This window comes from Lotus japonicus, chromosome 3 (assembly GCF_012489685.1).
Source record: "Lotus japonicus ecotype B-129 chromosome 3, LjGifu_v1.2".
NCBI lineage: Eukaryota > Viridiplantae > Streptophyta > Magnoliopsida > Fabales > Fabaceae > Lotus > Lotus japonicus.
This window is the reverse complement of record NC_080043.1, coordinates 83293360-83316688: the sequence shown is the minus strand read 5'-3', so window position 1 is coordinate 83316688 and position 23329 is coordinate 83293360. Positions and strand designations below refer to the sequence as shown.

General features: G+C 37.6%; 3 protein-coding genes across 7 annotated transcripts; 1 reads left to right on the top strand and 2 right to left on the bottom strand.

The window, feature by feature from the left end:
- Positions 1 to 245: 245 nt before the first annotated feature.
- On the bottom strand, positions 246 to 3932 carry LOC130746558 (protein MAIN-LIKE 2-like). 4 transcript variants are annotated; one of them, XM_057599232.1, is made up of 6 exons: positions 3757 to 3927; positions 2262 to 2750; positions 1521 to 2156; positions 1269 to 1433; positions 796 to 1188; positions 246 to 716 (listed from the first exon to the last, which is right to left on the bottom strand). In XM_057599232.1, exons 2-6 carry the CDS (start codon positions 2349 to 2351, stop codon positions 507 to 509), a joined length of 1494 nt encoding a protein of 497 aa, XP_057455215.1. In that variant the 5' UTR covers positions 2352 to 2750; positions 3757 to 3927; the 3' UTR covers positions 246 to 506. The 4 variants fall into 4 exon arrangements, with proteins under 4 accessions (XP_057455215.1, XP_057455214.1, XP_057455216.1 ...); XM_057599231.1 differs by having other exon boundaries at positions 2262 to 2369; XM_057599233.1 differs by having other exon boundaries at positions 2262 to 2369; positions 3767 to 3927.
- Positions 3933 to 4181: 249 nt separating this feature from the next.
- On the top strand, positions 4182 to 15527 carry LOC130746555 (uncharacterized). Of its 2 annotated transcripts, none has more exons than XM_057599226.1 (2): positions 4182 to 4336; positions 4586 to 15527. In XM_057599226.1, the coding sequence occupies exon 2, from the start codon at positions 11280 to 11282 to the stop codon at positions 12519 to 12521; it is 1242 nt and encodes a 413-aa protein (XP_057455209.1). In that variant the 5' UTR covers positions 4182 to 4336; positions 4586 to 11279; the 3' UTR covers positions 12522 to 15527. The 2 variants fall into 2 exon arrangements, with proteins under 2 accessions (XP_057455209.1, XP_057455208.1); XM_057599225.1 differs by having other exon boundaries at positions 4499 to 15527.
- A 1476-nt stretch (positions 15528 to 17003) lies between these two features.
- On the bottom strand, positions 17004 to 19068 carry LOC130746554 (transcription factor MYB26-like). The gene is made up of 3 exons (XM_057599224.1): positions 18936 to 19068; positions 18706 to 18835; positions 17004 to 18458 (listed from the first exon to the last, which is right to left on the bottom strand). Exons 1-3 carry the CDS (start codon positions 19066 to 19068, stop codon positions 17702 to 17704), a joined length of 1020 nt encoding a protein of 339 aa, XP_057455207.1. The 3' UTR covers positions 17004 to 17701.
- Positions 19069 to 23329: the final 4261 nt, after the last annotated feature.

Genomic DNA, 23329 nt, shown 5'->3' with positions numbered 1-23329 from the left:
GAATTTTTAACATTTGTTCTCTCGGCTATAACTGCACTTTGAGAAAAAAATGATCCATGCCTTGATAAAATTGTTTAATGTCCCGTTTGTAGTAGTGAATTGCCATGTTTGTGATATGTTCTGATTTTGTGCACATTATTTTTCTTATAAATTCTTCCTTCCTCTAACTCAGAAAAAAATTCCAAATCTTATAGATAGATAAGAGTCTCATCACAAGACCCCATTAATGTAAAAGAACAAGGAAAGGAAGAAAGAAAAACATACAATAAATGCCTATAACAAAAATATCAAATGGGGCTTTACAGCAGGTATTTACCAACTATCTGCATCAAAATGTCTCAAGTTTAATTTTTAAATTGTGAATATATATGCCATCCTCTTCTATAGGATTTGTTTGCTGTGGTGTTGAACGTTCGATTAAACACCTTGCGTCCTTCACCAGCCTTAAGCTATAAATATCAGTGGGCAAAAATCAGAGTTAGCTTCAGCCTCTGCTCTAACCTATGCTATTCATACTCCGTACCTAGGTGATCATTTTGCCTACGTTTCCGACTACACTTCTTACTCACTTTCTCCTCTGGTATTTCTTCAAACTGCTCTGTTAAGCACTTGTGCACAAGGCTCTTCACTTCATCAAGTAAATCTTTGTTATGAGAATCCAACCCTTCTGTTGAGATTATATCAGCAATGTTTGCAATTTCCCTCATCGCAGTAACCTGTAATAGTATGTGAAAGTCAAGTATTTATTACATGTTCAAGAGAAAGATAAATAATGATAACTAGGCGAAGACATACGGTTCTCTGATACTCAGACTCCAAAGATGATGTGACTCTCACAATGTATTTCCGAGTAATCTTCTGGTACCATTGCATGTACTCACCCTCATCTGAAATTTCACCACCTTCTGCAATATGAAGCCAACGCTCTGACCATTCTTTTAGAGCCATGTCCATTTTCCCCTTCAGGCCTATCCCATGATCCACTATACGATTCTTCCTTTCCCACCGTTCCACATCTTTCGGGATGTTTTGGTACATGCCAAATTGCCTTAAGCAACGATCTGGAAGATGCCTTTCTGCCTTGTCAAAACACAATAGCATAGTTCTAGATGCCCGTAAATTCAGACAACTTTTTATATCTTCTGGTATGGCTGTAAAGTCCATATCCTTGTAAGGAAGCCAGTGAACCTGTGTATTAACACTAAAGCAGATTTACTATTTTCTCTTGCCTAAAAAAATGTCAATTGAGCAACATTATTAACACTTACATCACAAGATTTAAGAGAATCCAAAGCCTTCCTGTAGGACACTGCATTACATTTTGTCCTAGAACCACTTTTCCCTTTCCATTTAAGCACATAGGGAAAGCAAATGTTATCAGGTTCTTGATTAAATTTTGGCCGTCCAACATTGAGGCGAGAGTAACTCCAACACTAAAAAAAGACCAACTAATCAGTGAGATTTCAAACTAAAACTATCACCAGTTGAGTGTAGAGACTAGAGGGAAGTAATTTGATAACCTGAACTAGAGTTAAACAGCCACTAATGGTGCTTTGAGATCTAAGGGATGCATTGCCAAGTGCTCTATATAAAAATGCCAATGCGCCTGCACCCCAAGCAAACTTTCCTGCCCTGTCAAAGTTCTCAAACAAAGAAAGGTACATAACAGGGACTTTGTTCCCAGTTGTTGTTGAAAATATTGTACTGCCTACCAGGTATAGAAGGTAAGCACGAGTACAGCACTCGGTTTGTTCCGGCGATGCATCTTCAGGACACTCAGAAAAGAATTCCTTAAGCCAAGTAAGATTCGCCATTCCTCCATTCAAGTCCTCTGGTACTCTCCCTAGTAGTTTTTCACAAACTGAACCTGGTGCACTTATTGGACCTATCACAGGTTCTCCATCAATAGCCAATCCCAGTAATAGTGCTACATCTTCAAGGGTTATTGTTAATTCTCCAACACTTAAGTCAAAGGTATTTGTTTCTCTCCTCCACCGCTCAACCAAAGCTGCTATGAGTGCATTGTCAAGGCTCATAGCAGGAAGTAGTCGAAGGTAACCAAAACCAGCCTTCTCAACTAACTTAATCTGTATAGGTGTGAGCTTCCACTGATCAAGCAATGAAGTGTGTTCATGGCATCTAAGCACCCCACGCTCCTGTGTATTTGGTTTGAATAAATATGACAAAATCCAATAAGATGAATATCAAGAAAAGTTTATGTGAATTAAAGAAATTATAAATATATAAGAAAATTAACCTACATGTCCATCCCAAATTGCTGAAGAAACGTGATTATCTTGATCATATAGTACACAATTATCAATTGGCCCAGGATCTTCATTGAGCTCCATTTAGGAAAGTAATGAGAACTGTCCAAAATACAGAATCATACAAAGATAATTACGAATCAGCACCAATTTGTGATGCAATAGCATCTTATGAAACTCACTGCTATTCTTCATTCAGCCAAGATAAATGAGACAGAACAGGAGCATATCAACATTACAAACTAAATATTCCCAAGCTGACGTTCAGATTAAGCGCCAGGTTGATGTCTGTTTTGCCAATTGGAAATGGCATCACATTAACTTGTACATACTGTTGAGCCATGTTCAAGCTAGAGCCAAAGCATGATTAAAGTTGCATCTTCAAAACTATTATCCAAAGAACCTTTCTTCCAACTTATCCCACTACTTTGCACCACCTTGGTGAAAAAGAGAAACTTCATATTTTACGGTATGAACCTTGGACTGATATCATGAAAAGTTTAATCAATGAAAAAATTATGCTTCGCGAAGCAAAGATACATCTACTAGAAATATGCACCATGGCATTTTAACTGCATTCAAATTAAAACAGTTTCTATAGGGGTTTGTTTTATTTCTCTTTTAATTTCATGGTCTAACAACAGAACAACGGAAGAAAAATGAAATCAAATTATTTTGTGGCACTATTGCTTTCCTTTTACCTATTGAATAATTATACAGCCCTCGGGATCCATTTTCCACGGCTATTTGCAACGTTCACAATCATAGAACACTGATAGAATTTTCCTTTGTTTGATAAGCAGTTTGTAATAATAAATTAAAACCATTTCTCCAATTTATCCACCCAGCCTGATGCCTATGTGTGACATTCCTGTCAGTGTCACATTGTAAGGTGGACCGAGAAGAGATAAACAAAGCCACTCAAGGTATGATGTGCCTAATCTTCACCTTCAAAACATTTCTAATTCACATCTTGCCAAGAATGCATTTCACAAACTCTCTCTTACTTCCTACACAGAACAGAAAAGCTTTTCACTCCAATGCTTATCTCCGCAACTCCAAAATGTCCTCAATGAAGCTTTCATAAGCCCTACAACTAATAGCTTAATCATCAGCAGTCCTGATAATTTAACAATATTTCCAACTTGAGATAAAATCCTTGCCAAACTTGATTAGGTAACTTATGCCTTGATTATGACACGAACTGACTTTAGAACAATAACAAGTAATTAGAACCAGGTATGGCATTACAGATGCTGCAACTATTTTCAATTGCTAGACAAAGTTGGTCTTTCCTTTGAAACTTCGAATGTCAAATAATACCAACTAACCCATAACAGTTTATTTTTCAGGATTTTAATAGATACATACATACATACATAGCAGGCATTAATCAAGTTCTTACATATTACAGGAAAAATGAAAATCACTTAACTGTGGAAACAATAGAGTGTTATCAAATACATTCACATGAGAAAAAGAGAAGAACCTTAAGGAACCTGGAATTCAAGTCCACACAATACCGTCCTAGTGGATGAGATGGGTCAGCGAGATTCGGAGTGAACACCGAAACAAAGTGAACGCAGCTGTATCATTTTTCAGTGATTGCGGTTGTTAGCAGCGCCTGCCACTAAACTATGGTAGTTTATATTGTTAGAAATTTTTGGATTTTGACTTATATTAGCTTATTAGCTGTGAATTTTGATTTAATAAAACGGATAGAATGAAATATCAATACTTTTTTATAAAAAATCATGTAATTATTTTATTCATTATATCTATTGGGCTTAAATTTAATGACATTATGGGCTTAGAAGTCCGTTGTATATTTATTGGGCCACATAGAAGAAACTAGGGTTACAATGGATACTTTTTATATATATATATATATATATGGTGAGATCTTCTCTTCACAATGGATGAAACTCTGGCTGCGCATTCTTTCCATCAAAAGCTCAGTTATAGAGGGGAAGGAGATGGAGATCTCGATCCTAGAGCACACTTGTGCATGATATGTTGTTGCAGATAGATTCTTAAAGCTATTACAATTTTCGTTGTGTCATCAAGAGGTACGCAATTTATACCAATTTTATTAGTGTTTCTAGTATAAATTCATACTAGAGCAGGTTATACTAGAACTCTATAATATTAATTTATAAACTTTCTAAGATTTGGGATTTTAGGGTTTATAAATATATATAAATAATAAATTCTTATGGTTATATCTGCAGATTGTGTTATATGAAATTGTGATCGGAATTCACCTATGTTTTGGGCGAAGAATTTGCGTCCTTAACCCAGCAATTTTTCATTTTCAGTTTGGAAGCGAGTTTCAATTCCATGACATCGTACCCTGCAAGGTAAATGTAACCCTACATGTGTATTTTTAATGCTACCATTAATTTGTTGAATTATTTGAACTTTGAAAGAAAAAAAAAATAGTGAATTAAGTAATGTTTCCACATCCACATCCGTGAAAGAGAACGTCTGGATATCTTTATTTTTTTTTTATCAGGTGTTGAGATTGAGATTTTTTTTAAAGGCCAATAAAAATTATATAAATATAGAGAGAAAAATACAGAGAAGGAGGTTGGCACTAGAGGTGCCAACAGCCCATACAAATACATGGTTCCATAGCCAACGAGACTAAAAGAAACCGAGAGCTAAATTAGACAGCAAAAAACTAGGAATCACAAAAATTAACCAGCATCCTACAGCCCTTGATCCCTGGAAAACAAACAACATTAGCACCAAAGACCAGAAGAGTAGAAGCTAGGCCCTCAATAACATTCAAGCAGCATTTGCAACATTTGCAGTACCACACAGGTTCCATCGGCAAAATGAGAGACACTTTCCTAGCCGTGAGTAATGTTGACAGCAAAATGGATAAGAGGTCCAGAATTATATCAGAAGAATAAACCAGTAAAATAGTTACCATGATTGAGATTAGTTGATATTAGTTGCATTCCTGTGAAAATCCATGAGAAATAACGCTATATTGTCATGCTCATAACATTATTTTAGTATAGTTAAAATATCTTGAGATAGTGATATTTTTCTTGGAAAAAATTGATCTTTCAAGAAAAGATGATCATCATTTAGTTCTTTGAGGGAATTGTGTTTTGTATAAACATGCTTATTTGTGGTTATGTTTTCCAAAGAAAACATTGGTCTTTCTTTTGAAAGATGGTTGTTTCTTATATGAAAATGGTGTTTCATGTGAATTGCAAGACATGTTTGTAGTTTCAATGTGGATATTAGTTGATATTAGTTGTGTTTTGTTAGAAGACACAATGTGAATATATACGTAATAGCCTGAAAATGATGGAATATTATGTTATGATGTGCACTGAACTTGCACACTAATGCTTGTGATTATGCTAAAAAGATTTTTAGTTATATAGTCGTTAATGAATTAGACTTTTATTGGTTTATCTTCGGTCATTCACGACTCTTAGTTTACTTTATCAAGTTATTATGACGATTGTTATTGAGTTATGTATAGTGGCCACAAAACTGTTCAACTCGAGAGCAATTTTTAAAATAATATAACACAATTAATATCACTCAAGTGGGAAATGTTATAATGTTGTGGGTTTGAGTTTCTATTATTTATAGATTTTGATTCAATAAAACAGTTTGAGTTGATAATTTGATTCTTTCTCTGAGAGCTCATGAAATTATTTGATCTATTATGGGTTTGAGAATTACTATGTAAATATTTATATTTATTAGGCCTAAGCCCAATTGTTAAGTGGGTTGGATTATGATGTAGGGCCAAGTAAGTGACCTAGGACCATATGAATGGAAACTATAGAGCCATTTATATCATATAAATGGTCAAGATCACCTCGTTTCTCTTTAACTCTCGCTGCACCGAGGAGAAGAAGAAGGAGCATAAAATCTTGATCCTATATATAATATAATAATAACTATGGTATCCATCCATCATGTGTTTCAGTCACTTACTCGAACCCGCACCATAATTCAACACACTTATCAATTGAGCTTAAGTCTAATAAATCTAAATATGTACATGGTGATTCCTAAACTCATAATCGATCAAATAATTACATGTGCTTTCAAAGGAAATATCAAGTTATTCATTCAACTTTTTTTATTAAATTAAAATTGACAATCAAGACCAAACACATAAAATATAACATCCACTTGAGCAATATTGTTTGAGTTTATTATTTTCAAAACCATTAAAAAATTGACTCTTTGGGTGAATAAATTCGTGGTAACTGACATAACTTCCTAACTATCATCACAAAAATATGATCAGAATACTTAATGAAGTCAAAATCTAAGAGGCACTAGAGTTTTTTTTACCCGTGCGTTGCACAGTGAAGTTTATTATTGTATTTAATATACCAATCAATACTTTGATTATGAAAAAATTGAAATACTAAGAATTAAAAGCATCATAATTTTTTTGTTATATCGGAAAATTAAAACAATCATAATAAGAATGAAGATATTTTAAAAATATAAATTGTGAAATTTAATTATGGTATTTTGTACTCATACATGACATCCAATTAACACATATAAAGACAATCATCCACCACATTATTGACTCTTGGAAAAAACAAATTAGAAGAAAAGAAAAAAAAGTACAATGAAAATATATTGTAACAAAAATAAAAATACTATTAAAATTTATTTTTGTATTAATTTTTATGTAGAAGTATTTTTATGAAAAATGTTCTTCCACGGAGAGTTTTTACCTTGTAAAGATATTTCCACACTTTGGGAGGTTATCTAATCATGTACTCTTGTGGATGATCCATAATTTCTATTTAATGGGATTGAAGTTTAGAAAAGAAAAAATTAAAAATTTTTCTAAAGGAAAAAGCTTACTTCAAGTTCTTTATGTTATTTTTGTTAAGTTCTTGATTCAAACAGTGACAATTGGAATTTTTTTTCTAAAAATAAATAATATTTATTAAAAATTAATAGTGAAATTTAAAATAATTGAGCACTTGTCACTCCATGATAGGAGAACTTGATGAAATTTATATAAAGAACGTGACCAAATTCATGTTTCTACAAAGATTAAAACTAAAAAAAAAATAGAAAAGTTAATATATTAATTAATACCATAAAGAATAATTTAAGAACACCAATAAAAATACTTCAATTTCTAGATGTAATAGTATTCTTCGACGATTTTTGTGGGAGAAAATTTAAGTGAGGAAAAACCAGTAGCTGAAGGGGGATTGGGGGTGCGGGACTGGAAAACCTTCAATTGGGCTTTGGTTGGGAAATGGCGCTGGCGGTTATTGAGGGAGGAGAACAATTTGTGGTGTCGTATTCTAAAAGAAAAGTATGGTGGAGTTGTAAAACAGAATGATTCTATTTGGTGGAAGGATATGATGACAATTTGTGCTGAGAAAAACTGGTTTTTTGACTCTGTTTGTCGACGAATTGGTAATGGAAAAAGAGTGTTGTTTTGGGAAGAAAAATGGTGGGGTGCTGAAGCACTGAAGGATAAATTCCAGCGCTTATTTATTCTTTCTTCCTAGAAGAAGGCCACGATATTTGAGATGGGTGAGTGGGGCGATAATGGGCGGAGTTGTGTTTTTACTTGGACTAGAGATCTGCTTGATAGAGAAATTGCTAAGATGGAGGAACTGAAAATGTTATTGAGGAGCTTCTCACCAAAAATGGAATGTCAGGATCATTGGTGTTGGTTGAAGGATGGCTCTGGTACCTATAATGTTAAGTTCGCTTATGAAACGTTACAAGATGCAGCAGTGGCTGTAGAAGGAAATGTTTTTAGCAGAATTTGGAAGACTAAAACTCCATCTAACTCATGTGCAGTGGCTTGGAGAATCCTTCTCAATTCAAACTAAGGCTGATTTAGCATATAGAAATGCTATATATACCTTCAAATAGTGGGTTGGAGTGCGGCTTATGTCTACATGACGTGGAAAATTGCTCTCATCTCTTCTTTGAATGTCAGGTGAGTTGGAAGGTGTGGATGCGAGTGTGTAATTGGTTTGGTGTCTTCACAGCTATGCATAAGAAACCTCAGGAGAATTTTATACAATTTTGTGCGGTTTGGGGGTCTGGCCTGAGTCTTTCCAGGTCTTTGGCCCTTATCTGGATTGCTACTGTGTGCGCAATATGGTACCATAGGAATAATTCTGTGATCAGAGGAGCAACAGTGGAAGTGGATAGGATCTTTGAATCAATTCAGTTCAGGTCATGGCTTTGGCTAAAAGCTAAGGTGAGGGGATTTTCTGTATCACACTATGATTGGATAACTAATCCTATGTATTGCTTAAACTTGGTGGGAGAATGAAAGGGACAAATTCAATTTCAATATGCTGAGACCATTTTTCTGTCTTGGAATTTTGAAGTCCTATTTTGTGGCTGATTGAGCAGGAAAGGTTATAATATCTGTTTTAACTGGGTGATGGAATTATGCTCATACGTTTCTATTTGTTTTGTTCTGATGGAGTATATGGTTGGTTTTCAAAAGCTGTGAAGGTGGTGGAGGATTTTATCTTGTGGTGAGGTTATGGGGAGAGGAATTATTGGTTTTGCTGTACTGTGTAAATTGTTCTAATGCAGGTTGCTCGTTGTGTTAGTATTTGGAGATGTAAGGCATATGTTCTATATTGGGTTGGTGGCTGAATATGTGGTAGGAGACCAATCTGCAATGTTTAGGTTAATATATCACTTGTCTTTGATCCTCTGTGGAGCTCAATTATGCACATGATGATTATTTCTACTTAGCATATTCGAATGAGCTTATTGGTAGTTGACTAGGATACTGATGTACCTTACTTATGTTGTATTTACTCTTTGGAAGTGTCGTTCTTGATCTTAGTGAGATACTCTTTTTCCTTCACTAGGTTTTCCCAAGGGGGTTTTTATCCTAGTAAGGTTTTAATGAGGCCTTTTACTAAGATCTCTCTTCCTTGGAGGGGTTGGGGGTGCGTTAGTCTAGGCTCCTTGCTATGTTCTCAGTAAGGTTGTCATTATCATGTAATCTTATCACACTTTTATCTCTTTGTATTGAGTTGAAATACCCCTTGTACTTCCATTCAATATACTTTATATTTGCCTATCAAAAAAAAAATCATAGCCTACAAAAGCTCGGAATCTTAAACTACCAATCCTAAAACCTATAACTTGGAACCAATGTTCTGAAAACCGGACTAGTCATCAAACCAGTTGAGGCACTGGTTTAAGGATTAAAGGTTGAACCGGGGTCGAACCGTATTAACTTAAATTTTATTTGTTTAATAATATATATAAGTTAGAAAAAAAAATATTCATGAATATTATAAATTAAAAATGAGACAAATAAGAAAAATAATTTCTAACAATTCTGAACTTTTGATTTTTTATCTTCCTCTAATTCCATTTAGTAGAATTAAGTCTTTTTGAAATTGTGTCAAAAAAGTTTTCTTTTTTGAAATTGTACAATTAAGTTAACGGGGGATCAAAGCAAAAATTTGAAAAAAAAAAACTTAAGAAATTAGTTAGAGTGCTGGATGCCTAGAAATAAGGGAGCATTTAATTTTGAATTTAGTACTTAAATTTTAGCAATCACATTCAAAACCAGAAAAGACTCTTTCCATCGTGTTTCCTTCTCTGCTACTGTGCAAATGGCAAATTCATTTCAAACTCTTCTCTCCCCCCTCCCCACCCATGTTTTCCTTTTTTCCCCTGCTACTCTCATCTCCTCTTGGAAAAGAAACTGATGAAACGTGAAAGACCTCTAGAAGCTCAAAGCAAACAAATATGTATAATGATGAAGAAACCCAACTTTTTCTTGATCTAAGGGTGAACCGGTTCAACCTTTTAACCCGCCGGTTTTTACGTTTTTCACCCGGTTCAAACAGGTTTTGACCGGTTCGTGATCAGTACGGTTCTACTACCATATCTGACCGGTCACCTCACCAGTTCTCGGTCCTACCGGTTGAACCGGCCGGTCCGGTCTGATTTTCTGAAATATGCTTGGAACACATCAAATATTCTCCTTGTTGTACATGCCTCATTCTCCTTCCCATATTTGTAAGTCTCCCACCGGAAGTGCCCCATTAAAGCTCAAGTAGACTATGAATAGATGCACGTCAAATCAGCACAGTCATCATTCATCATTCTAATATTGGACGCAGGAACCCATCAGGAAAATCCTTGATAAATTTTCAGCTCGTGAAGACACATTTAGGAAATATTGCAAAAAGCCTTTGATAGAAAAAAAAAAGCAAATAACTCATGACTGTTCTAGATACTCATCTTTTAGAAAAAAAAATTAATTAACTTAAAAGGGACATGACAAATGATCAAAGGTCCTTCAGTTATATTATAGACATCTAGTTCAAATCCATGTCATTTACAACTGGGCTGAAGATGGTACAAACAACAGAGAAAGATTGAAAAAAATCATATTAAGAAGGAGAGGAAGATAAAATTGATTGAGGAGTTGAGAATTTAACCAAACATTCACATAGACCTGTCAGAGGAAAAGGAATTTGAAATCTTCAAGCGCACCACGGAACTCAAAGAGAATAAGGAAGTTATCCACAATAACTCTCCTTGGAAATAGCAAACACATTCTTATTGAACAATGAGTGGCCAAATTTAGAGTGCAAATATTAATTGAAAAAAATGCCTCCAAGAAGCTCTGCTAGGGTTCCATACCCTCTTGTAGCTAAAAGGTCAGTGGCAGCTCAATCTTGCTGTAGAGGCTCACGACGAGGAGTTGTTTCGGTGCAACCAGAGGGAGAGGCGGACGATGATGAAGATGGGGAAGCAGCTCATGGTGACGATGGGGACAGTCGAACCTACACCACAATCTTCATCAATGGTATATCAGCGAAGATCGGATATCATCAGATCAAAAACTTATTCGCGCAACATGGAAAGCTCGTGAATGTCTTTGTTCAGTGATTGAAGAAACGAGGAAGAAGGTTTCGATTTGGATTCGTCCATTTTGTGTCGAGAAAGCAGGCCGATCGTGCGATCGATCTCCTCAATGGTGTGAGGATGGGTGGGGCTTATTTGGTGGTAGCTTTGGCAAGGTTCCCTTTTTATGGCTCTTCAGGTTCGAGAGCTCACGATGTCGGTGGGCATTTTTCGCCCAGGAAAAAGGAAGGACACGCTGAACAGAGACAATTTCGAAAAGAGGTGTTGTCGGATCCACCATCAAAATCGTGGTGCGATGTGCTGCTCGGGAGGAAATCAGAAAGTAACTCAGCGCCGACGGTGACCGTGACGACAAAGGATTGCATTTTCGAAGATCATTATAGTCAGGATGAACTGTGTTCTATATCCCATGACATTTACATATTCCCAGAGCTTTCTTTAGGTGCTTGTTGGAAGGAGGATGGAAAATTGCTATTGGATAAAGATGAGGAGTTTACTGAGGTTGGGAAAAAAGGAAATCTGTCGAAGGCTTTTGTTGGGGGTGTTGCCTTAATTCCTCTCGTTTATAGGGTTGATGTTGAATTTGGGGTTAAAGCTTTTGTTTTTTGCAATGGGAATTTATTATTTAATCTGAAGCTGTCTACAATTTTGGGAGGCTGGGTTTTTGATCTTTTTGTTAGAGGTGAGATTGAAGAATTGTTCTCCATGTTCTCTCTTCATGTGCCCAGGTCGATGCGTTTGCTTATTGTTTCTAGCGCTAGTTCACTTTCTTCAACTGAAGCTTCATTTGTATCAATTGAGCCTCATACCTGTAACAAACAGGCCGAGGTCTCTTCGCTGTCGTCAGCTATTGTTATTCCAGGCGAGAATCATGGTGTGGAGGTTGAAGGCTCTTTGGATGGCATGTCTCGAGAGCCCAAGAAACTATGGCCGGCTTATGTGGTTGGAGGCCATGTAAACTCAGAAGAATTGGCTAGGCTGAATCTTATTCGCGTTGTGAATTCCGAGGGAGTCGAGAGTGTTAACTGTTTGGGACATAGTCTCGACGACATGGATTTCTTTTCTTCGTCCATTCCGTTCGGTTTGGATGAAACTATTCATTGCCTCATGGATCATCCTTCTTTTTCGGGTGCAAAAAACGCTTTGGGTGAAACTCCTTTGGGTAAAGATGCTAAATCTTTTAATGGTTTGGAAACATCGGGTTCTAATCGCCTTTGTCGAGGCCGCGATGCTCCAAAGAAAATTAAGCAGCGACGAAAACCACAGGTTGCTATTGCTCTTGACCCGCAATATCAATTTGGGGTCTTGACGTGCGCTAGGAAGGCTAAATTATTAGCTCAAGGGTTGGGAGTTGTATTTTAGAATTTTAGAAGTTAAGGGGTTTTTTGATTTTGATAATAAGGGCTTTTCCTTTGTGCCTCAGTTCTATTTTTAAAGGTTGTTGGAATTTGTATTTGGCTATTGCTGGCAGCGGCGTGGAGGTGTTTCAAGGCCTTTAGATTTTCAGTCTTCGGCATTCCCTTGAGGTATCTGTTTTGGTTTTTCCCCTGTTTGGTGCGGTTTGTAAGTTGGTGCTGCTATGTCTGTTTGGATGCTAATGGAGCGTATTTTCTGCCTCTTTTATGATTACGTTTTCATGTATCTGTTTTAATTACCCATTATGTTTAAGTTTCACTTTTCTTTTTGCCTCTAGGCAATGTTCTATTTCTTTTTATTTGAACCTTTGCTCCCTTGGAAGAGTTTGTTTCCAAGGCTTATCTTTTTATCTAATATATGTTACTCTTTTCGAAAAAAAAATATTTATCAACATGTGAAGTTACACCTTTAAAAGGTGAACATCAGCTAAATTCATTAGAAGGGGACACATGTATTAAGAGACCATGAAATTAAATGAGAACAAAATGCATGATGGAGTGACACATCAGTAAATAGTTCTCATAACTCTTGCTCTTTTACAAAGAAGAAAATGATATAAAAAAAGGAATATAAGCTCCAATAGCAAAAAAAAAAAATGTAGAATAGAAAATAAAGCATATTAACTTGTTGTGGAGAATTCAATTCACTAAGATATACTTAACAGGGCAAGAACTATACACAATGAAATTGAAGGTGAAAAAAATATGTATAAAAGATAGCATTGCCAGCATGGCACTACCTATGTTAACAATTTTAGCCATATTTGACATAAAAATATAATGAAGCAAATTGAAAAAGCACCTTAATTGAAAGGCAATTGAGGTAAGGAGCTAATGTGCCTCAAAGAATTGTTTATCACATTAGTATCCATGATAGTTCTTAATAAACTGCATTGGCTAATTTTAGTGACAGCTAACATTCTTGATAAACTTCATTGGCTAATTTCACTTGCATATTTGGATGGAAAGTAACATCTCTTCCTTGAAAAGCCAGAAAGTATAGCATTCGAAGAACAATTCCCAAACTTCTCACATTTCTCTATGGACTAAGCTCGTATGGGGTGCAGGAGGGGGAAGATGAACGCGACGAAGAGGTAGAAGTCAGGGGACTCGGGCTTTGAATGTGAAACGTCGGTGGCAGCGACTCGGTGGTGGGCGAGGAAGGTTGAAAGAAGACTCTTGAGGAAGAAGAGAGGAAATCGGAGGAAAATTGCAGAAAATGAGGATTCCTTGCCGTGGGGAGCTGGGAATGAGAGGATGTTGCGAAGGGAGTCATGGATAGTTAAATAAAAGGTCTGATAAGATGTGTTTTTTTTTTGAAAGTAGATAAGATGTGTTTAAAATGATAGAAATGCTGGAAATTTGGGAAAAATGATAATGTGTTGCACGTGATAATTGTGGATGGAAATTTGGGTTAATACTTAATAGTGGGTTGGGAAAGAGAGTTGAATTTGAAATTTGAATTGCATTCAAATTAGTTTGGTTGAGAGAAAAGTGGAGAAAAATAGTGAGAGATTGAAGGAAGATAGAAGACGGAATTAATGAGGGCGTTAGTGAGAGAGAGAAAGAGAAAGAATGAGTTAGTGAGAGAGAGAATAAGGTGTAGGGACTAAATAAAATATTCGAAAATAATAGGCTAGGGGCAGATGTCACATTCTGGTGCAATGAGAAAGGAATAAAATATTAGAAAATATTCCTATGAATGACAACTCATGAATAGGGTGGTTCTTTTTCTCTCTGTCGTGGCGGATTCGGTGGTGTTGTCATTTATAGGAATATTTCCTAATATTTTATTCCTTCTCCATTACACCAGAATGTGACACATGTCCCTAGCATATTATTTTCAAATATTTTATTCAGTCCCTCCACCCTATTCACTCTCCCACTAACTCATTCATTTTCTTTCTCTCTCTCCCACTAATGCCCACATTAATTCCATCTTTCATCTTCCTTCAATCTCCCACTATTTCTCCAAATTATTTTAACTCTCCACCATTCCCTCAACCAATCAAATCTGGATGCAATTCAAATTTCAAATTCAACTCTCTTTCCCAGCCCACTATTGAGTATTAACCCAAATTTCCATCTATAATTATCACGTGCAACACATTCTCATCTTTCCCAAATTTTCAGCCTTTCTATCATTTTAAACACATTTGATCTGACCTTTTATTGAACTATCCATGACTCCCTTCGCAACATCCTCTCATTCCCAGCTCCCCACGCCAAGGAATCCTCCTTTTCTGCGATTTTCCTTCGATCTCCTCCTCTCTTCTTCCTTGTTGGCGAAGTCATTATGGGTTTGAAGGACGTGGTTGAGTGTGACCTTGGGTGTATGGCACGGTGCTTTCACTGGCGGTTGTTTCGTAGATTTGGCAAGGTAGAGCAGTTCCAAGGAGTGGGTGGGTCATGCTAGGATGGAGGCGCTTGTGGTTTTCATTGGTATTTTTGGCGATGGTTGTTGTAGTGGCGCTCCTGCTTCTAAATTGGTGAGGCAGAGCAGATTGATGTTGGGCCTGAATTGTTGGTATTTTTGTTCGTTCGCCTCTATTTCAGTGTGCATCTTGCTGGGTCGTTCGAGCTCATGTTTACTTCACGTTCTCTTTGAAGTTGCTCCTTTGTGTTTAGGTGCTTCTCTCCAGATTTTCAGTCATTCTCTATATGTCGTCCTCTCAGCAATGGTTTGATGTTTGTTCTAGGTCCTTGGGTGGGTTAGGTTTTTGGGTTGGGTATCTGTTTTCGCAGGTTTCGTGCAACTTTTGGTAGGTATTTGTTGTCGTTGTTTTACGAATTCGAATAGAGACCTTTCTCTGTGGGGTTTGGTTCTCACTTTGGAGGTTTTTGGTGGTGCTGTTAAAGCATTTCTCTGTGCTAGTGGATTTTGTGTTTGTGGGTTTTTCCCAACTTGTTCTTTGACTTGGTCACTTTATCTATAAGAGAGCTTGTTTCTCAACTAACTATCTATTCTATTTTCACTTAAAAAAATTATATATATGGTTAGGATCTCATCTCCCGTGCCCGAATGATAGCTCAACAAGTAAGAGTTAGGGATCATGTGGGTTGTGTGAGGGAGATCTAGCAATCGATCCCTAGAGAGTGCAATTTTTCTTTCCCAAGTAAAAAAAATGATCTCATCTCCCAACTTGAACTCTGGCGCATTCTTCCCATTAGAGCTCAATTAGAGAGGGTGAAGGAGGGGGAGATCTTGATCCTTAAGTACACACTTGGGCATGATATGTTATTGCATGTAGATTCTTAAAGTTGATAATTCTCATTATTCCGTTCAAATTTTAGATTTTTATATTATGTATTGGTGTTTGTATTGTTGTTATTGAATTTGGAATGTCTTTGTAATTTGTTAATTCGTAAAAATGGTTGCTTTTAGGGACAAATCGGTTTCAGGGAACTCTATGAACCTCAGAGAAACGGTGGAAGCTTGGTCTGCTGAAATTAATGGCGCCTCAAAGAAAAGAGACTGTTTTTGTTGTACACCTACCAAAGCCTTCTTTAAAAAGTCCATACAAATTAATCTTAAATTTCTCACTGAATGTTTCCTCTAATGATCTTGATTTATAGAGGTGCAACTTAAAAATCTCCCAATGTGTGCAACTGACAAGCAAATGCATCCAATTCTGTTCATATCCCACCTTAGCCAATTGATCTGAGTACCATGGAAGTCATTGTGCCAAGAGGGTGTCGATGATCGAGTGGAAGTGGTGGAAAATGGTGGCGGCGGTGGCAGTAGATGTGATGGAGGGGGGTAGTAGTAGTGTTGTTACATGTTATAGAAATTAAAAGTCAGAATCACAAAATCATATTTTAAGGTTTTAAAAATTAGACTAAAGCCATATTAAAGTTACGTAAAAATCCTATTTCAATTTCATTTTAACCAAACATATTTTATTTTTAAATTTATATTTAAAAACAAAAATCAAATACTAAAAACCACCCGAATGCCCTACTGTTGTGTTTACAAGTGCATATATAGTTTTGCTAATGGGGGAATCTTAATAAAAATGAAAAAACTAATTTTGAATTGGAATTGAGTAGTGATATCTTCACACCTCACTTTCTCTTATATCACATTTTTACTCTTTTTTCTTTTTATCTTTATGTATTTCCTATTACATTACATATCATATCACTTATATCTATTAATTCTCTTCCTTTTCGGAAAAGGGGTGGGTAAGTAGTACTATTCCATCGGAATTAGTGCATACTTGAAAGTGTTGTTATCACCACACCATAAAGTTACATGCATGTCACATTTTGAAGACTCTTTGTCCTTGAGTTGACCATGGTGTGTACGTCCTTTGTCTTAATTTGTTAGAGAGAGATAGGAAGCAATGGAACAAAGAGTTGATTTAAAGTATACAACTATAATCTATGCACATGATTGGTTAACAAATACATGTAGCTAGGTCTGATCCATAAATAATTCATATATTTATTTATACATAGAAAGTTTTATTAATAGAAAAGCTTGAGATCAAGCTCTCTCAAAATGTGCATGGAGATACAAAAACTACTACTAATTAAAACACTCCAAAACAGGAAAAGATTGGCTTGCAGGCCAACTCTCCTGATAATGAAACAAATTTTGACCCAGCCTTATTGAATTGAAACGCCTAAATGGTATAGCCCACCTAGATCCAAAACCAACCAATCTCCCTAATGCAATTCAGTAAAAAAAGAGGGCAAACATGTGATGTGAGGAACTTCCAAACCCCAAAACAACACCCAGCTAGAAAATTCAGCGCAACATCAACTAGGCGAGAAACACATGCCACAACCTCACCAAAATGTAACCTGACCCAACACTTGTCTGAAGGAATAAGACCAGTAAAAAGAAAGACAGTCATATATTTGTACATTTAGATGACAAACATATGACATATATTTATTGAACTCCAGCAAGCATCACTTAATGGGGTTGCCTGAACTAGCAAGGTTTAGATTAACAATTTAATAGGGGATCCACACCTCCTCTCCACAAGTTCAAGATACATATAATTAAATACATGGAAAGTATTAATTGATCTGATTGCTCATGATAGAGATTCCCCCATTATTAAATTATAAAATACTAGATAAAATTAAATTTATATCTATATATAGTACCAATGCTCAGGGCTCCCATTCTAAAGGAATAATAGGATTTGTGGCTATTTGGCTGCTTGATACTGATGAAGAGGTTGCTGCTGAGGATGGCAATGGCATGAAGGCATCAATGTAATCCAGTTGATTAGTTTCCAAAATTTGATCTTCTGGATAAATACTTGGTTGGTAGCACTGAATTTTTGCTGGAGCCTCATCTGAATCTGGGATGTCACAAGCATAATCTTCAATGCTCTCACTTACTTTTGGTACAACAGTTAAGTGACATTCATATTGATGAAATGCACTAGGGAGGATGGTTTTGTCAACAATATAATGTGGGGTGGTGATTTGATTTTCTTGATTTGGATTGAGATGAAGAGATACAGAACCCAATGATGACCATGTATCTTCATAAGAGGAGCATGGATTAATGGATGGTAGCACTGTTTCTAGTATTGGATTCTGAATATGAAGGAAATTGTTAATGTCTAACTTAATATCATTTTGATCAAAGCATTGTAGGCTTGGGGATGGTGTGGGAGGGTATAGCTGGTGATCTGGGTGGTGAATAAAGTTTAGGATCTCATTTGGGTTTTCAATTAAAGGGAAGAGACTTTCCATAGAACAACCAATGTTTCTGTGGCTGTGATGAGTGTCTGAAAATGTGGCTAAACAGGGAACAACATTATCATGAGAAAAGAGCTTCTTCTTTATGCTTGAATTCCAAAAGTTTTTCACCTCATTATCTGTTCTTCCAGGTAGGTGTTTGGCTATCTGAGCCCACCTGTCCAAACAAGATAAAAAAAAGTAAATAAAGAAACTTTTTTATAACAATGTTGTTGAGAAACATGAAAACACCAATGATGAAAAAGAAAGGGGAAACAATTAATGATACTTAGACATCAAAATTATGCAGACAATCTTTTTTATATATTCTTTTCTCATTCTGAGCGTCTGTTGGGCGGTGTTTGCAATATGCAAACAAATCATATTCAGGGGAAAAAAACATCTGGCTACAGCAATGGTATTACCTATTGCCTAGAATGCTGTGGAGTTCTATAATTAGGGATGCTTCTTGAGGAGAGAAACTTCCACGTTTCAAGTCAGGTCTTAGATAGTTTATCCATCTCAATCTGCAACTCTTTCCACATCTCTGCAAGCCTGCACACAATGAAATGAACATTTAATTTAGAAGTTCACAAGTTTTTTAGATGAAGATGATGAAGAAAACAGAGAAGTAGTACTGGTAATTACAAATTACCAGCATGTTTTGGGACAGAGCTCCAGGAACCATGTCCATAAGTTGTGATGTAGTTGATGAGTTTTTCATCTTCTTCAGGTGACCAAAGCCCTCTTTTGACCTTCTGTTTACTGCAGCAAGAGTGATGTCCCATACTTTCTCACTTCCAAGTCTCAAAGAACTAAACTACTAATACATCTGTTCTGTACTAGGGCAAGCTTACGTAAGAGAAAGACAAAAAGTAAACCCTAGCAGAGCACTAAAATAGCAAAACTACCATAAAAGGAATATTCTCATTAATGCTGAAAAAGTTAGTTTCGTACAAGTGGATGACCTCCCCTTTTATAGAGGGGGTGGTCATGATATGGATCTTTCCTATATTTGGGCCTGACAATTAGGGCCCAAATCCCCGTACATATAAGACAAATCCAAAGGAATCTTCCAGCTGGCTTGTGGGTCCATCACCTAAGGGAGGGTAATGAAGCTCGTCATGTTGCCTTTCCCGCCTTGGCTATCGTCATTGGTTTATTGTTCATTTTGGGCGGGACATAATCTTCTTTATGTCCCGCCCAGTCCACATGCCCCCAAGACATGAGACTCGAGTAATTGAGTCGAAATGTCTTTATCGTTACCCAGTAGTTCGCCTCTATTGTTTATTCATTCATCGCCACTTTTCTTTCGTTGTTACATCGCCATTTTCACGCTTCTCCACCTTTGTTGTCGTTTCAAAGATATGTCGCCTTCAGTTATAACCGTCAACCACGTCTTTTCAACTGACGCACGTATCCTTATTTTCCGGGATTTCGTCATCATTTGTTATAAATGCAATCTTCATTTGTGCGTCTCGAGGAGTACGTCTTTTCGCTTCCCACCTTTTCGAATTTCAAATCCCAAAATCCCACGATCTTCCCCCATTCATTCTCTCTCCTCCTTTCTCTCTATAAAAACCCCTTTTCACTTTACATTTTTCACTTTCTTAAAACTTTTGCCCTGAACCTTTTCACCGCAGCTTTCATTCTCTTCTTTGAACTCCGGTGAACCCTTTCTTCCTCCGGCCGTCGTCATTGCGCGGTGCTCCCCTATCGCCGACGTTCTCTTTTCTCAAATCCACAGTTCTTCCCCTGGTTAGTTTTTCTCTTTCTTGAGATTCTTTGTTTACTTCTTTTCTCTGACTGTTCATCTTCTTTCTTCTTGACTCTGTTCATCTTCTTTTTTCTTGACTCTGTTCATCTGCTTTTTTCTTTTTATGAAACTGCCTCGCATGTCTTTACCAAACGCCAGCCTTTCTTCCCTAGAATTTTCTTCGCCCTCTACGGAGGAGGAAGTTGTCGCCCCCTCTATCATTGAAATTCATTCCTCGCCTTCTACCCATGATGATTCCGGTCCCGCCGGCTCTGTAGACTCCATTCTCTCCTCTAATGGAGATTTGTCTTCACCTGAATGGCGCTCTGACGTGCATTTAGTTGAAGATAAATGTCTGTTGCATTCTATCTGGGGCAGCATTGGGAGCATTAATTCGCTTCGAATATCTGCTCAAGGGTTTACGAAGATAAATCCCGCCACCTCGAATAATGAAGATCATCTCTTGAATGTCCTCCCATGTGGCGAAGATGACTGTGTTCTGTTGCGTAAAGAACCAGCCGATGAATCGCCCGATTTCTTCTTTGTTTATGGCTATTTCTTCTTAGACTTGAACATCAAACTTCCTTTCTCGCCGTTTATTTGTCACGTTCTTTCTTTTCTGAATGTGGCGCCCTGTCAACTCCAGCCCAACGCCTGGGGTTTTCTCCGCTGCTTTGAAATTCTTTGTGAACACTTGAGTTTCACTCCAACCTATCCTTTGTTCTTCCTGTTCTATAAATCAGTCACCACTAAACCTACTTCTGTGAAATGGGTTCCACTATTAGCCCGTAAGAACATGAGTCGGTTCTCCGCCCTTAAAAGTCATTACAAAGTATGGCAGAAGAAATACTTTAAAGTTATGGAGTCGCCCGAAATAAAAAACCTGTTCCGAGATTCCGACAATAACCCCCTCTTCCCTTTTTACTGGACAAAGAACCCTCGCCGAAAAATATCCGTTTCATACGACGCCTTGGATGAATCTGAACAAGGCGTCGCCGATTACCTCCGCACACTACCAGTATTTTCTGGTCACGACTTGATTGAGGCGTCGAAATCCGGCACTTTAAATCAATTTTTTAGTAAGTTTATAATCTGTGTACGTAACTTCTTTTTCTTTTTGTTCATGTATCTCGTCTAATTGGTGTTTTCCATACAGCTACGATGGGAAAAGGCAAGGTTGACGCGAACCCACTCAAGATGAAGGAGTACCTCGCCCAGTCTGCTGCGGCGGCGAAGAAGAGGGCCGCCGAAACTGAGCAGAAGAAGAAGAATGAAGGTACCTCGGGTTCTGACAACGTCAGGGACCCTAAACGTCAAAAAACTTCAGGTGCTGCTGGTGGTAAGCCTCTCCACCAATCGACTCTTGATTCAAAAAGCCGTCCATCTGAGAAAAAGAAGGGACATGACAATGTCCCGCCCCATCAACAAGATTCAAGCACGCTGATCAACCGCCCATCAACTCCATTTGGCCAGGCTGGCCCTAGTTCAGCCATTGGTGGCGAAGCTCCTCCCCCCTTGCTGAATTTGTCGGATCCTCACTTTAATGGGCTGGAATTCATGACCCGTACTTTTGACAACAAGATCCACAAGGATGTTTCGGGTCAAGGTCCCCCCAACATTGCTTCTTTGGCGATCCATCACGCGCTTTCTGCCGCCAGCACTGTGGCGGGAATGGCTCAGTGTGTGAAAGAGTTGATCTCAGCCAAGAACCGTTTTGAGAAGAAGGCAGCTGATTACAAAACAGCCTATGAGCAGGCTAAAACTGATGCTGAGACTGCCAACAACAAGCTGAAATCTGCTGAGGAGAAGTGTGCTAAGTTAACTGAAGACTTGGCTGCTTCGGACCTGCTTCTTCAAAAGACAAAGTCTCTTAAAGAAGCCATAAATGACAAGCACACTGCCATTCAAGCCAAATATCAAAAGTTGGAGAAGAAACATGATCGCCTGAATGCTTCCATCCTAGGGCGTGCTTCTCTCCAATATGCTCAAGGCTTTCTGGCGGCCAAAGAGCAGATCAGTGTAGTTGAGCCGGGCTTTGATCTTTCCCGCATTGGGTGGCTGAAGGAGATCAAGGATGGTCAAGTAGTTGGTGATGATGACATTAGCCTCGATCTCCTTCCCCAATTCAATGATGAGAGTGAGCCTGAAGAAGATGGCGAGGATGGGAATGAGCAGCACAGGAATGAGGATCAAGGGAAGGAAGATCCTCAAGCTGGGACAAGCCAGGGCAACAACGCCAACAACGAGAACCTGGCTTGAATTTGTTTTTATTTTATGAAGTTGAAATTTTTCTTTGGGCATTGCCCTGTTTTATTTTCATTCCAAATCATGTATGGGCATCGCCCCCTTTTCTCTACTTTAAATGGATATCATCTTAAGTTCATTCGTTGTTTTAGTTGTTCCCAACTTTCGTTGTTATATACCTTAGCCGATTTTTCGACGAGGCTTGGTTTCTAGTGGCCACTAGAATTGCCAAGGCTTTTAACTTTTGAAGGCGATACTTTCTTATTCCGAAAGGTTTACTCGCGGTATTGCATACCTTGATACGATTTGCATTGCATGAACTCGTAATAAAAATTCAAAAAACATATACGATTCTGTTGAAATGATCTTTTCATTAATTTTCTTTCGTATGGGAACAATTGTCCCTTCATTACAATTGTCGCCTCATTAAAAACCTTTCCAAAGAAAGGGAAAAAGAGTGCGACTTCATTTACATTTGTTGTTTCTACTAACTAAAATACTGCTTTAGATGAGAGGCGTTCCATGTTCGTGGAACCTTTTGACCGCTTAGTTGTTCCAACTTATAAGCTCCTCCTCCAACATCGCCAATAATCCTGTAAGGCCCGCCCCAGTTGGGTGAGAGTTTGTTGTGTTTATCGGGTATTGTATTTTTTCGGAGCACTAAGTCTCCTACCCTCATTTTTCTTGGCACCACTTTTGTTGAGAACTTTCTTGCCACCTTCACTTTTCCCGCCTCATTTCTTATGTGGGCCTCTCGTTGTTCCTCGGGCAGCATAATTAGATTTGCTATTAAGTTTTCTCCGTTGTCATTTTCATTAAACCGAGCCACTCGCCAATTTTGGTTTTCAATTTCCACTGGGAGCATGGCGTCAGTTCCATAAGTTAGACGATACGGGGTTTCCTTTGTGCTTGACTGCTCCGTGGTGTTGTATGCCCAAAGAACGCCTGGTAGTTCCTCCGCCCAAAGCCCTTTTGCTTCATCCAGTTTCTTCTTTAAACCCTTCAGGATAACTTTGTTAGCCGATTCAGCCTGCCCATTGGTCTGTGGA